Source organism: Mchenga conophoros, linkage group LG13 (genome assembly GCF_057382185.1).
Source record: "Mchenga conophoros isolate Kocher_MC1m ecotype Shallow Benthic linkage group LG13, M_conophoros_male_GT1.1, whole genome shotgun sequence".
NCBI classification, from domain to species: Eukaryota; Metazoa; Chordata; class Actinopteri; order Cichliformes; family Cichlidae; genus Mchenga; species Mchenga conophoros.
This window is the reverse complement of record NC_140538.1, coordinates 23,653,588-23,667,894: the sequence shown is the minus strand read 5'-3', so window position 1 is coordinate 23,667,894 and position 14,307 is coordinate 23,653,588. Positions and strand designations below refer to the sequence as shown.

Genomic DNA, 14,307 nt, shown 5'->3' with positions numbered 1-14,307 from the left:
TCTTATCCACTGCCCTTTGTGCTATTATTATTCCTTGTTGCTTAGTCGACATCGGCTGGCAGAGACATCTTAGAGCACCAAAGCCTGACTGCTACCTTTCACCTGGCATGTCATGCTGTGCTTTCTCGCTGTCTCTCGCTCGCTGGGATTGTTTGACCATGCCGAGCCTCTCTCACTCAGTGCACAACATGGCTGTGCTCTTCTTGATTCCTGCCCTTTCCTGATCTCTCTCTCTGCCACCCTCTTCCTGTCTTTTCTCTCATCTTTTTGGCTTTCAGTGTTCAGCTTTATTTAAATGTTCCATGTGTGTGAATGTTGTCATAGATGCATTAACCCTCCAGTTGTGAGATATGTATATATATTTATATATACAGTGCTTGAGATGCTTTTAGAGGAAAACTCTGAGTGTTGGTAAATGGATTGTTGTACAGTTTGGCCTCAGCAGTTGCATTTTCCCTGTTGCCTCCTGTGATTAGCGCCGTCTGTCCAGCTCAGACCTGTTTGTTCAACGTCCACAGTGACAGATGTACAGTTGTGTTGTTTGGACTGGTGAAAGCTAGAAAACAGGTTCTTGGTTTACTGAGTCTCTGTGTCTGACTGAAGGACTGCAAAATTCCTGCACGTTATGAGGAGGTTATCTGTAGTTTACACCAACCGTGGCCACAGATACCTGCTGATAGAAGACCACTTGTGACCTCTATGACAGTCAGAAGTCTCCTTGATCCTTCGGCTTTGTCGGGATCAACGTCCTTGCAGATTACGAGTTTACGGATGCACTCAGTGGACAAGCCGCAGGATGATCTGATCTGAGCTTTTCTGATCATATCAAACCTGTTTGATGTTTACAGGCTGTAAACTGGAACAGACGGGTGTTGTGTCAGGGTCATGTTTTCATTCCAGCATCAGCACAGACGGCGTGTAGCCACTGAAACTAGCTTACTGTGAGCTTAAACGAGAAGGCGATGCATTAGTAGGAGACATCGATGAGTTATTGTTGAGTTCTTGCTGGACAGGTGCTTATTTTTACGATGAAGCCTTCTCAACGGCTTTGCTGGAAAGTTCACTTGGACTGTTGACCTTTTGGCTTTTACTCATAATGATGAGCACTGCAGTTGAATTGTGCTCATTTTGAGCAAGCCGAGTCTTAATCTACGTGATATTTGTGTGTTTTATTTATTTTTCAATCAGGGGTGGAAATGTTTTTAAAAATCAGTCGGCTCCTGGAAATAAGCCCGTCTGCACGTTCTGAGGAGCTAAGTTTGGGAGGGACTGTGAGGCGTGTTGTGCTGTAGATGTTGTTCGTCGCAGCGGGCCGACTAGGACCTCGCAGCCGTGCTTCCTCTCAGTGCTGTAGCCTCGCTTTAAGTTGCTGCGTTGCCTGTCCCGTTGCGCTTTGCCATGCTTAACCCACCCCACGAGGCCCCCTGGCGCCTAAAACACTTACTGACACCCCTGCACCACCCCTATATCTCCTGATTGTTTCCCTCTAGCTCCTTCTTGTGGCTGCTTTGTTTCTTTACAGCGTGCGTACGAGGGTGAATGAGAATCCCCTGTGTGTGTGTGTGTGGGGTTAGACAGCATAACAGTAGTGTGATTTCTTATCATTAATTTTTACTATGAAAGAATAAAGAATGATGTGTTTTGTTTGTTTTTTTGCTGAAACACTTCATGTACTGTTCTTTGACTGGCTTTTCTATTAATGATGCAGCTGGACTAGAGCTAAGGCAGCTTATGTTTCTGTGCAGGTGAAGGTGTAGTGTTGTAATGAGACAGGGAAAGGCAAGGGTGGAGCAAATAGACTAGAAAACAGGCTTGTTATAGCAGCAGGCAGCGAGTTGGGGGTGGATGGGTGAGGGTGGTGGTTTTTGTGGTGTTATAGCCTAGGGCCAGGAAGTGCTGAACTGTTTTTCTTGCAGGGATGACAGCAGTCAGGAGGGGGAGGAAGGGGAGGAGTTTGAGTGTTACCCCCCGGGGATGAAGGTGCAGGTGAGGTATGGGCGAGGCCGCAATCTGAAGACGTACGAGGCCACTGTGAAAGAGGCAGACGTGGAGGGGGGAGAGGTGCTCTACCTGGTGCACTACTGTGGCTGGAACGTCAGGTAAGACAGGACCTGGGGAGAAATCACCTAAACGTCTATTTTCACCCTAATTCAAAAGAAAACAGACCAAAAAAACAAATTTTTAAAAATCCATCTCTTAACTCATGGGATCACCGCCTACGTGGGTGTCCCCGCAGCAGTAACCCTTCCTCGCAATTCTGCTTCGTGTGAACCAGTGCCATGGTCAGCACTCTGATTATGGAGAGCACTGGGCCATCTAGTGGCAGAAACACAACTGAGTATCGGGTTGATGCGGATTCACTCCTCAGCTTCCTCTCTCTCAGTTTTGACCAAAATCCCCTGTCTGTCTGTCCCCCAGCTGTCTGTCTCTCAAACAGATCTACAGACAGCCTGATTTTTTTATTTATTTCTTTTTTTTAACCAATTTGAAGTCTTTTAACAATCAAACAAAACTTCCAATCCTACAATGTGATATTTGAATGTGAGCTAACACTGAATGGCCAACCTAAGTGCTGCTACACTCACCTCTACCTCTCAACCCTCTCCCCCCTCCCCAGCGGGTCAGGGTTAAACGCAGTGTTGAGTAGAGTGTTAGGGTACCATGACACAGAGGTTAACTAGTGCAATCGGCATTTCATCGTCTCAATGTTGTTGTGTGGTCCTCTAGCACTCTATAAAAGACAGTGGGATGTTCTCTGCATTGTGTCTGTTGTGTGTGATGTTGTGAAACTTTTTTCTTCCATCCCCCCCTCCCCTCCTCCTCATACGACCCACTTCCTCGGTATTGTGTGAATTCTACTGAATATGATTTGTGTGGTGGTCGGTGTTCTATCTTGTTTCTTTCTTCATCGTAAAAAGGTTGTGTCTTTTTTTCCACATAACACCATGGGATTTCTTCTCTTGCTGTTGAGGCTTACTGTGTCACAGCAATATGTCGGGGTCAGACAGTAGAAGCGTCTGTGTGGTGGTGGGTGGTGTGAGAGAATATTTCACAGCTCCTTCTTCAAAGTCCTAAATGATGAAACTCTTTCTCGTCTTTGTACTTGATTTTTTTTCCTTTTTTTTTCTTCTTTCTTTCTTTCTTTTTCTTTTCTTTTTTTTTTTTTTATAGATATGATGAGTGGATCAAAGCAGACAAGATTGTGCGACCCGCCAATAAGAATGTACCAAAAATAAAGCACCGTAAAAAAATTAAGGTATGACTTTGGAGAGCCGGTGACTTTTATTAAGTCTTAAAATCCCGGTTTGGTGTCGTGAAGTGAAAGGCTGACTGACTTATGTTGACTTCTGGCAGAAAATGCAAGACAATTTGGAGAGGCTCGATGACAGGGAGGTCCTCGGCCCTTCGTCCAACGCTAACCGTGTCCCGCGCTCCAAGTGTGGCCTGAGCCAGGACGTCTTTTCCAAGATGGACGAGGGTGAGGACAAAGGGCCTCAGCAGTCTCCAGTCAAGGCTATAGAAATTACTTCTATCCTCAATGGCCTGCAAGGTAGCAACACTCATTAGCCTGTAGTGGTCATGCACACTTGCAGCAGATTAGGACCGCGTCACTCTGATGTGTGTTGTTGTTGTTTTTTTTTAACAACCTAATAAAGCTTTGTTCTGTTTGCTTCAGCCTCCGAGGTGTCCACGGATGAAAGCGAGCATGAAGCTGAGGAGGGAGAGCATAACGAAGAGGATCAGCCAGGGAGCCGTCTCAGAAAAGGCCAACCAGAGCCACCGCAAATTCCAGAGCGCTGGGAGGGCGGAGCCCCGTCCGAAGGGTCCAAACCCTGTCCTGTCACGGGAAAGGCCCAGGACACCGTCAGTGTGGAGAGCCCAGATGCCGGAAAGCGCAGAAGCCAACCAGAGTCGGAGGGAGAGGCAAGTACGAGGAAGAGGAAAGCTGACAGCGCAGCAGAGAGGACTCCAAAAGGTCAATCCAAAGCTAAGACCAGGAACACCAGGAGTGCTGACTGGCTACCTGCGGGTTCTCCGATGAGAGGGGAGGAGAGAGCAGCCGCTCCTGGAGAGGAGAGGGGGGCCTCATCTAGCAGCAGTTCAGATGATGAGGGTGCAGCTGTGGCCGAGGCTCAGCCTGAGGAAAGTGAGCGAACCCGCCCCAAAACCAAGGGGTCACCGACCAAGAAGTACAACGGAATGAAGGAGAAAAGCAAAACCAGCCGACAAGGAGGCTTCTGGGAGATTCCCGAAAAGAGAGCCAAAGTTTCTGGGAATGTAGAGGAAAGGCCCGCCGTTCGCCCAAAAGGACAAAAAGACGTGTGGTCCAGCATCCAGGCCCAGTGGCCAAAGAAGACTCTCAAGGAGTTATTCTCTGACTCGGACACGGAGGCCGCAAACTCTCCTCCCCCACCGGTGTCCTCGTGTATGGAAGAGCCGAGCGTCGAGCAGGACGCGAGAGGCGAGGACGACACCTCGCAGGAGCAGATGGAGACCGAGAAGCTCCGGGAGTTCCCGAGCAGCGGGAGCAACTCTGTACTCAACACGCCACCGACGACGCCGGAGTCCCCATCGGGAGGAGGAGGCAGCGCCGTGGAAGAGTCTGGTCAAGCGCAGCCTTCCTCCCCGGCCCCATCCATACCCGCTGCCTTGCCCTCAGAGCCGGTTTCGGACGCTCTTCCCACAGGGCCAGTACAGGAGGAGGTGACGGGCGGGCGCAGCGAGACAGATAGCAGCACAGTGGAGGTGGAGAGTCTAGGAGGAGAGCTGCAGGACGAAGGGGCGAGTTCCCCCTCGAAGGTGTTCGACGTCAGCCTCTCGTGCAACAGCAGCAGCAGCTGCAGCCTCGAGCTGAGCAACAGCAGCCAGCAGGAGAGCGAACAGAAGTCCAAAGGTACGAGTGGCAGCAAAAATCTATTTTAACAGGTTTATTTTTCAGTGACACAACTCATTTTTCTTCAGGATGGAATACTAAAGAAACAGAGGCTGACTACTCATTTCACAGTCCGCCTATTCCCTCACCGTCTTCTCACTCTTTTCTTTTGTAGCGTCTGCGAGTCAGAAGCGGCAGAAAGAATCACAGACTGGCGGCGCAACAAAGAAACACAAGCCAAACCGCAAGAGCCTCGGTGTGCCTCCCAAAAAGAATAGGAAAACAGGTAAGAAGAGCTGTGGGTAGAAATGATGACACCCGCTAACGTTCTCATTTTCAGCGCCAGCACTGCTTTCATGTGTCTCCGTTTCATTTATTAACCCGTTTGCAGGCATCATGTAACAGATGCCAGGTAGGAGAGGATTTGAGGCGTTTCCTGTTCACTGCATTTTCTTTCTTTTTCCTCTTTTTCTTCAGCCAACAGCAGTGACAGCGAGGACCAGTCTGTTGTTGAGGGCACTGCCAAATCAACTGCCTCTAAAAACAACCCATCGGAGCTGAAGGCTGCCACTTCGCCCAAATGTCACGGGCGATCTCCCCCTTCGAGCCATAAATACCACAAGCAGGGTGATGCAGACCACGCACAGCACCGGGATAACCACGGAAGATCGCCGCGGGTGTACAAGTGGAGTTTCCAGATGTGTGCGTATCCAACCCATTTGGTTTATGCTTGTCAGCTCTTTAGTGCTTCTTGTGAACCTATCCTTTCATTTTGGGTCCTCTCAGCTGATCTGGAGAAGATGACCAGCCTGGAGAGGATCTCGTTTCTTCAGGAGAAACTTCAGGACATCAGGAATCACTACCTCTCCCTCAAGTCTGAGGTCGCCTCTATCGACAGACGACGAAAACGCATGAAGAAGAAGGAACGAGAAAGTGAGTCAGCTCTTTATTGCCTGGAATAATAACTAGCATGTTATTTACTAAATTTGGTTCACCATTAAAGCAAGAGGAGTAAAACAGGAAGTCACTGTCGCGTCTTCTTCTTTTTTTAATCAGCTTAACCAATCACTGCTTCTGCTCTGCAGGCACAGTGGCCGCTTCCTCCTCATCATCCTCCTCCTCCTCACCGTCCTCCAGCTCGCTCACAGCGGCAGTCATGCTGACGCTGGCAGACCCTCCGGTATCATCCTCATCGTCCTCATCTCAGAACTCCGGGGTTTCAGTGGAGTGCAGGTGACAGGACGACCCAGCAAGGAGCCACACCGCACGAAGCACTTAACCAGCACCCTGGGGTCAGCGCCCCGATTCCCTTTCAACAGGATGAAAAAGTCGACCCACATACTGTAACTACGGGGCACAAAAACCAGACCAGAGACAAAAAAACCACGAAAAAACAAAACAAAAGAGAAGAAACAAGCACTATTTTTTACTGACAACTGTTTTCTCGGCAAGCTAATGGCACTTAAGTGCACTTTTATGACGATTGTGTAGGGGTGGGGCGGGTGAAATTTGTCCAAAAAAACCAAACCCAACATATATACAGATTTGACTTTTGTGCTTTACTTAATTGAACATTTAAAAGAATTGTTTTTGCAAGCAATAATTGTTTCCATTTGATAAAGTTGTATTGCAAAGGGATGATTTCCAGTGAAGACCATCTGTCATCTGTCCTCGTAGCCCAACATGGCGCTCGCCATGTTATTTCTGGAAATCTGGAGGAGAGACGCTGCCACATTGGCATTAAGGGCATAGGAAAGGTAACTTTGCTATGTTTCTCTCTGTTTCATTAAAAAAAACACAAAGAAAAATAAAAAGGACCTTCATGTGGATGGGGTTGCCCTCCCCATGTACAGGCAATCGCTCCTGTACATGGTCTGAATCAAGTAGGTGGTGATGGATAAGGTTTCAGCACCATCGTATGTCCGCTGATGGCCTCAGTGGATCATAAGGAATGATACTGTAGTGCCTTTTTTTTCTTTTTTCTTGTTGTTGTTGTTGTTCTCCGCGGGGGCACTTTGAGAAAAGGACAGTACTTTCTTTTCCTGATCCTCCTCTCAGATCAGAGCGTTAGCTGGAACAACGTGTCCCATATAAAAGACTGCAGAACGCTGTGAGTGAGCGAGTGAGCGGGCAGTGAAGGGCTAAGTCTTGGCAGGTAACGACGGGATGTTATCAGTGTATTAGGATTATTACGGTAATTGTAAAAGCAGAGCTCCTGTGTTGGATCACCTGCAAATCTACTACTGAATACTCATCCACAGATTACTGTTGAGATAACAGTCTAAAATGTGCAATGATGGAGGTTGGCGAATGCAATGGATGCATTAAATCAGTTCATCAGCCTTTTTAAAAGCCCATCTGCTTTTTTTCATTATGTTTCCATCCTCCATTTTTTTTCAATCCCCCCACTTCAGTTGCATCAGCTTCACTGATGTTAATGTTGCATATCTGCAACCGGATCGAGTCAAAAGTCAGAACACACACAATCAAAGCCGAACTCCACGTTTTCAGTGTTTCCACCTACATGAATTTATTTAATTAAGTACATTTTCACTTCATCGAAATGATGCACACTTTATTGGCATGACATGCCTGCTTCTCACACTCATCCCTACCAAAAGAAAAGAAAAAAAAAGAAGTTTGACTCTGTTTCTTGTACTATGACCAGAATAAAGGTAGAGATATTGTAAATGTGCATTTATATGATAAGGTGACGTACATGTATACATTTCTGAAGACATCTCCAGTGTTTCCTTTGTATAGACCCCCCTACTGTATGATATCCGGAAGTTACATTTTGTTCGGCACTTGTATGTAACTGTATGCTTTTGTTATAAATTTGTATATTGAGAAGTGTTTTGAGTCGAGCTATTTAATATCTTGCACTGTTAATAACATGTACTTTTCTGTACAGACAGTTTTATGGTTTTAACTGTAGTTTGAGTGTAAATAACTGAGGGTTGCAGCATGTTCCGTTTTTGTTTTTTTGTCCTCTTTCTTGTTCTGTTTATTTGAGCTCATTTAATGTTGTTCTGTTCTCCCTTTCTCATCAGTTTTGAGTCTTTATCTAATTTCATGTTTGCTTTAGTTTTTATCCAGTTTTTCTTTGTGTCTTTTGTTTTTCTATAGCTTGTGCTTGTGAGAGAAGAATGGTGGTTTTTGGATGTGGCTGAACTATTTTCCAACCTGTACATGGCCTAAAGCTAAAGCTGTATGAACTTGTATACAGGAAAAAGTCTGTGTCATAGATCAACAGAAAGTAACGGAGCTTATTGAAAAATGCTCAATAGTATTTATTAGGCTCATCTGAGGATGGTCATTGTGTAATTTATTGTAAAAATGTAAGCAAAGCAGAAGCCTCTGTTTGAAATAAATGCCATAGTTTGTGAAGTACTCGGTGTGTCTCTTGCATCAGTGGTGGAAAGTAACTTTAGTCAAGTCTTTGAAGCACTTTACTCAGACACGTCTCTGTTATTATATAATTCAGTGATGACCAGCAACTGTAATCACTTCTATCAAAGCAGAGGTTTTGGCAGTTTGCCAGTCTGCAGCATTCAGCGGTGTGTTAGCATAACGGCAACGAGGAAAGACACCAGCAATCATCTTGGGGAACCTGCCCGTCAATTTGGAAAGGCTTTTAATGCAGCGTCCAAACAATATGAAGCCAATCGCTCTACAGCGAGAAAGATAAAAACTACTAGAGTGGGCATCCCAGGAAATTCACCCCAGGTTTATGACAGCACAATTAGAAAAAGACTGGACAAGTATCATGTGTTTTGTCTCCAGAGAAAGTCTTTCCTCCCCAAAAAGAACATGGCAGCAGTGTTGGTTTAAAAATGTGCATCTGAACAAACCACAAGACTTCTGGAACAATACCCTCAGAGCAGACAAGACCAAAGTAGATACATCAGACCATAATACCCAGCACCATGTTTGTTATAAACCAAACTACACATCAGCACAAACCCCCTCATACTAATTGTCAAGCATGGTGGCTGGTGGAGGGGTGATGATTAGGGCTTGTTTTGCAGCTACAGGACGTGGGCATGTTGCAGTTAGTCGACCACAAAGACCTCTGTATACCAAAGTATTCTAGAGCCAAATGTGAGGCCATCTGTCCGACAGCTAAAGCTTGGCCAAAATTTGTTCATGCAACAGGACAATGATCCCAAACACAGAAGCAAATCTACAACAGAATAGCTTAAAAAAACAAAAACAAAATGATGAAGGTGCTGCAGTGGAATGCTGCGGTGAGATAAGAGATTTGTGCATAAATCAATGCCGGCAAACCTCAACCATCTGAAGCAACTTTATAAAAAAGAGTAAGTGGAAATTCCTCCACAAAGATGTGAGAAACTGATAAGGTCACAGCGAGGTGGTTCTGTTGGCCGGGGTGTAACAGGGTGTGCTTAGTTTTTCCTCTTGGTCTAATTTTTGTTAAATAAATAAGAAATAAAAACTTTTTTTTTATTATCTAAGACGTAAAACCTTAGAACTGAAAGACTACATTTTAAACCATAAATTTAAATACTTGTTTTTGTTAGTTTGTACATAATTATTTTTTTTAAATGCAGCATTTTAACTTTTTATCAATTTATATTAATATTATTATTATATTATGTATTTATAATATTTATATCTTAAATATTATTCTTCATCATTTTGATTTTAATTTAAAGCATGGCTGGGTAAAAGTGCTAAGGGGCGAAATGTGGCCAAACAAATTATTCGACAGATTATTATTGGTAATTTAACTACATTATACATTAATTTTGGTAAAGTACAGATTATTAACCAGATTAATGATGGTTAAAAGCAACTAATCTTTGTGCGTTATTTATATTTGCCTTTGCTAATTAGCACAGGCAGTATATAAAATACTATACAGTCTATGGTTATTAGTGGATGTTTTATTTCCTTAGTTTGAGCTTGTTTGTTGCTAACTCAGATGTTTTGGGGTAATTTGGGTCACATTTCCCGCCTTCGTCTACGTCATCACTTACGTACTTCCTGGCACACTTCCTCAGCAGCGTGCTAGCTGCTAGTCAGCGGCGAGCGTGGCTGTTCATAAGTAGTTTGAGAAATGTTAAGCGGCAGGACGAGCGCGCTGGTCGCCGGGGTGTGTGGTGCTCTTTTCATCGCATACTGTGTTTACTTTGACAGGAAGCGGCGGAGTGACCCCCGTTTCAAGGAAAAGTTACGTGAGCGTAAGTGTGCATGTCAACGGCGTAAACTTAGCATCGTAGCACGTTAGCCTCCATGTGACCGCGAGGACGTTAAAAAAAACACTTAAAGCTTCTGGAAACTAATCAAGACTGCGTATTTTCTGTAGCCTTGTAAGCTCCGACTATGGTAACATTTGCTCTAATATTATTTCCCTCAGCTGCAGAAGAAGAAAAAGCATGCTACAAGCAACAGCTAGCAAACTTATTCCCTCGTGTTTTCCGTGTTGTACAACAGCAAACTAAACATGCAGCATGGTCTTAAAAACCCACTTCTCTCTCACAGGTCGACGAAAGCAAAAGGTTTCCAGTGAGAAGACTGGGCTTACAAAGGTAGGACATGTAGAAAATAATCGATTCTTCTCTCATTTTGTTTAGTTGGAGCTTAAATTTGTTTTTTGTTTATTAACTTGACTTTGAAGCTGCCGAACTTGAAGGACGAAGAAGCTGTCCAGAAATTCTTCTTGGAGGAAATCCAGCTGGCAGAGGAGCTCCTAGCACAAGGTCAGCCACATGTTCATTCACAGACAACACATGGAAGCTTGCAGCATGCGCAAGACGCACACCACTCATATCACTGTAACTGTGGCTACACTGGTGTAGTGACTCTCTACAAAGTTTTAAGCCCTGATACATTTTTAATGCTTGTTTTTTATGTGGTCTGTAAACCTGTTTCTTCCCTAACCCAGGTGAATTTGACAAAGGTGTAGACCACCTGACCAATGCCATTGCAGTATGTGGTCAACCTCAGCAGCTACTTCAGGTGCTTCAGCAGACGCTGCCTGCTCCAGTCTTCCAAATGTTGCTCACCAGACTACCCAGCATCAGCCAGGTGAGAGTTACCTGCATCTCCTTGTTTTGTTTTTTTTGTTTAGCATCCTTGAAAACCCCCCAGTTGCTATTTGTGATTTCTGGGACAAGAAAGGGTGCAAGAATAAACCTTAGAATCATCCAAAGCTGAGAGCTGTGTGTCAGTAGCTCTCGGTTATTTCACCTCTAAGACAAAAATACTTAACGGCCCGTGTAACTGATTTGCCTTTCTGTAATGGGTAATCTCTGAAAGATATTTTCTTCCTCTCTTTCAGCGACTCATCGGCACTCAGTCTTTAGCAGAAGATGACGTCGAATGAACGTATGTGTGTGAATGAGATGGAAATCTATGAGGGAAGGGGGGTTTTAGACACTATCACTGCTGCACGGTTCAGTTGCTTGCGAATTCTGAGCTTCACTGGCCATCGGTTGAGATGAATTTCCCTCCATCACAGCACTTTGAGGTGGATGAACGTCTGCCAGGTTACATTTATCGAAATGCATTCCTCCTTTCCAACATATCGGTTATTATGTAGCCATTTGTTTGTATTTAAAGTGCAACCTAAGTATGTAAACAGGAATGTAGACGGTTTGTTCTGTTTGTGACTTGGACTGAAGTGAGTCTGTCTACAGAACACTTGCTTGTGGTGTATTGTTTATATAAATGATTTTGCAGGTTAATTAATATGTACTTTTTAAAAAAACAAAAAACAGAGGCATTCCAGTCTTTCACCTGGGTTTTTGTTTTTTGTGTCTGTGTAATACTACAATAAAACATGATAACATGTGTTGACTTTTTTGATTGTCCACTTGCCAGTAGATGGCAGTAGCAATGCACAGGAAAACCTGAAGCATTTAGTTCTGAAATATGGAGCAAGGGCACTTTCACTTTCCCCTCAAATAAAGGGTGTGCAGGAATTGGGGACAAGTATGTTTGTATCAATAAATATTAATGAACATGGAGGGGAGTGAGCCAACCTATTGTACTTATCCCATCCATGTAGGTGCAAAACAAAAGATCTGTGAATTGCTGATATTAGTAATAAAACATGCTGCTGAAATGGGGTTAAATTGCTATCGTGAGAGTATTTGTTTCCAGCCAGAATGCTGAAACCTCATCTTGTACGAGTCCAATGAACCACAATGTCTTTATTGTGTGTGCAGGAATATAAAACTGGAGCAGCTTGTAGGGGAAGGGAGTGGGTCTGCTTGGATGTGTGTCTCTTGGAAGACAAATAGAGCTGTAATTATTTTTATCCCTCTCTGCAGCTGTTTTTTTTCTTTCTTTTTTAAGGGCTCTGGCCAGAGCAGCCCAGGCCTCAAGTTTTGCCAGGAAACAAGAGTAGGGGGGAAAATAGTTTTTCAACATTAGGAATGAAAAAATGAACAGCGGCCCAGAAATGTCGAGTGCAGACTAAATGGTAGACAGTGTTCCATTTTCCATGAACTCATGTGATCACTCTTCAGTCTTTTCTCCACCACTCCTGGTGTTTAGCCACTTGGTGGAAATGGAGAAGCCTGTCAGGGGCCTGCAGAGTCCACTGGCGCTAGGTGTGTGCGTGCAGAAGAAGTGACTCGTTGTTAATCTATCCTTCGGGGAGGCAGAGAAGAAAAATAACAGACTGTGTTGGAGGTCAAGCTGAAATCTGTGGTCTGCTGCTGGCAGATCGAGGCTAGAAGCAGGTTCAGACTTCTCCACGGAGCGTAACACTGGCCTGCCTTTCCTGTAAATAAACACTGCTGCTGGCCTCGTGCTCTGTCCCCTGCAGACTGGAAGGAGCTCAGGGGTCACTGAAGGATGCCAGATAGGCCCCTCCTTCTCTGAAAGCGTGCCAGCACAAAATAAACCCATTGAAACAGGCCCTGACACGAGGACAGACGCTGTTTGATTTAAGGATGACACAGCAAATCCAGTTTCAGGGCAGAAACCACACCCGAGTGAAGAGTGGGATAATAATCTAATGAATGGAGTGCTCACTGTAATACTTTTAATATAACATCATTCTTTTAATTGCCTTGCTGCTCTATTTTCAGTCTGTATGAATGGGTTATGAGTCAGCTCTTTGTATCTGATGAAGCTGGCAGCGGGAAGAAGAAAAATGAAGAAACTCCCTGTTGTTTTGCAGTAGGGGGCACTGTTGCTCCAGGCTGTATTTGGACACCTCTGTGGCGTTACACTGAGCCGCAGACAGATTCACAGTTTGAGGACGACTGAATGGACAGAAGCTGAGAGCACAACAGTTCCAGTTGACAGCAATAACAATGTCTGTGCCTGCAGCACAGATACCCTGTGATTTTAAAAAATCCTTTTGTTGTTGTTGTTGTTTTGCTTTACTAATGTGTGCACGGTGACACATAAACATCGCTCCACCACAGGTAGAGAAAATAACCCCACGATCATGGCACAGGGAATGCTCAAAGCAGCCTGACTGCCATTGTAATTTGCTGGAAGTGTTGAACTGGGAATATTATAATCAGTACAATAATCTGAACTCTGCAACTCATTAGTGGAAATCCTGTCAACAAATTATCCGCATCGCTAATGACCTTTGCTGTGTGTTATTGGAGTGTGTGAGTTTGAATGTCAAAGCCTGATTACTGCTTCTGTGTACCAAGTGCTATCTGACCGGTGGAGATGTCTGGTTATGTAGGAGCAGCTGTGTTTGGGATTTTAAGGCAGCCAGAAATAACTCGGTTGTGTGTGGTTGCTATGGCAGCTTCACGTAGACTCTCGGTTGAACCGGTCTGCATTTGAGACCCTCTGAGTGTTGGCTTCTGAGCAGCGAGGGGGGTATTTGCTGCCTGTAGCTTGCTGATCGGTGTCTGTGTCCTGCTGCTGCTGAAGCCATGGCTGTGGTGCTCAGTGCCCTCACTTTGTGCGCGCAGCACCAACACGGTATATTAAATACCCGCCACCTTTTTTTCTTCTCTTTGTCAGTCACCAGCGAGGGGAAAAGAAGACGGAGAAAAAAATTTCCAAGGCACGTCCTAAAAATAAAGCAGCACTGTCTGTGCTCAGAGTATTAACTTCCACACAGATGACCCATTTTTCCATCTCAAAGGGTCTGAGGATGGTTGGAAAGGAAAAAAAGGAGGGTGGGATGGGGAGGCAAGAGTGGAGCCAATCACGTGAATCTAAAGGAGGCTACAAATCCTGGCAGATTTCTCTTTCTCTGTGGGGTAATGCCTTGCTGTCATCTGTTTTTCCATTACTCTGCTGCTAGTAACTGAACTTGTGCTGCTGCTGTTGCTGCTAGCTGCTGCCAGGCAGGTTTTGTCCTCCATGTGTAGGCCTGCCTATTGAGCTCTGTTGTTTACATTCCCCGTGAGTGGGAGCCAAAGGGTGTGGGTGCCCCCCTTTTCTCTCCCCCACTACCAACCACTCAACCATACTGACTGCCT

The 14,307-nt window shown here is 44.9% G+C and overlaps 2 protein-coding genes and 1 non-coding gene across 4 annotated transcripts in view; all 3 read left to right on the top strand.

Annotated features, from left to right (window-relative positions):
• Positions 1-8,266, top strand: part of arid4b (AT-rich interaction domain 4B) — a 38,929-nt gene extending 30,663 nt beyond the window's left edge. Inside the window, exons 17-24 of one of the 2 annotated variants that reach the window (XM_085297328.1) lie at positions 1,917-2,099; positions 3,172-3,256; positions 3,355-3,550; positions 3,677-4,894; positions 5,049-5,159; positions 5,351-5,575; positions 5,660-5,806; positions 5,959-8,266. In XM_085297328.1, the coding sequence (XP_085153454.1) occupies positions 1,917-2,099; positions 3,172-3,256; positions 3,355-3,550; positions 3,677-4,894; positions 5,049-5,159; positions 5,351-5,575; positions 5,660-5,806; positions 5,959-6,110 (2,317 nt within the window). In that variant the 3' untranslated portion in view covers positions 6,111-8,266. The remainder of the gene's footprint in view (positions 1-1,916; positions 2,100-3,171; positions 3,257-3,354; positions 3,551-3,676; positions 4,895-5,048; positions 5,160-5,350; positions 5,576-5,659; positions 5,807-5,958) is intronic. The other variant, XM_085297329.1, reaches the window with a different exon arrangement.
• A 1,609-nt stretch (positions 8,267-9,875) lies between these two features.
• tomm20a (translocase of outer mitochondrial membrane 20) lies at positions 9,876-11,692 on the top strand. Its single transcript, XM_085297321.1, has 5 exons — positions 9,876-10,080; positions 10,382-10,428; positions 10,518-10,599; positions 10,785-10,927; positions 11,181-11,692. The coding sequence occupies exons 1-5, from the start codon at positions 9,957-9,959 to the stop codon at positions 11,223-11,225; spliced, it is 441 nt and encodes a 146-aa protein (XP_085153447.1). The 5' UTR covers positions 9,876-9,956; the 3' UTR covers positions 11,226-11,692.
• Positions 10,968-11,104, top strand: LOC146561329 (small nucleolar RNA SNORA14). Its single transcript, XR_014888130.1, has one exon. It is a non-coding gene; the product is annotated as a small nucleolar RNA SNORA14 (small nucleolar RNA).
• Positions 11,693-14,307: the final 2,615 nt, after the last annotated feature.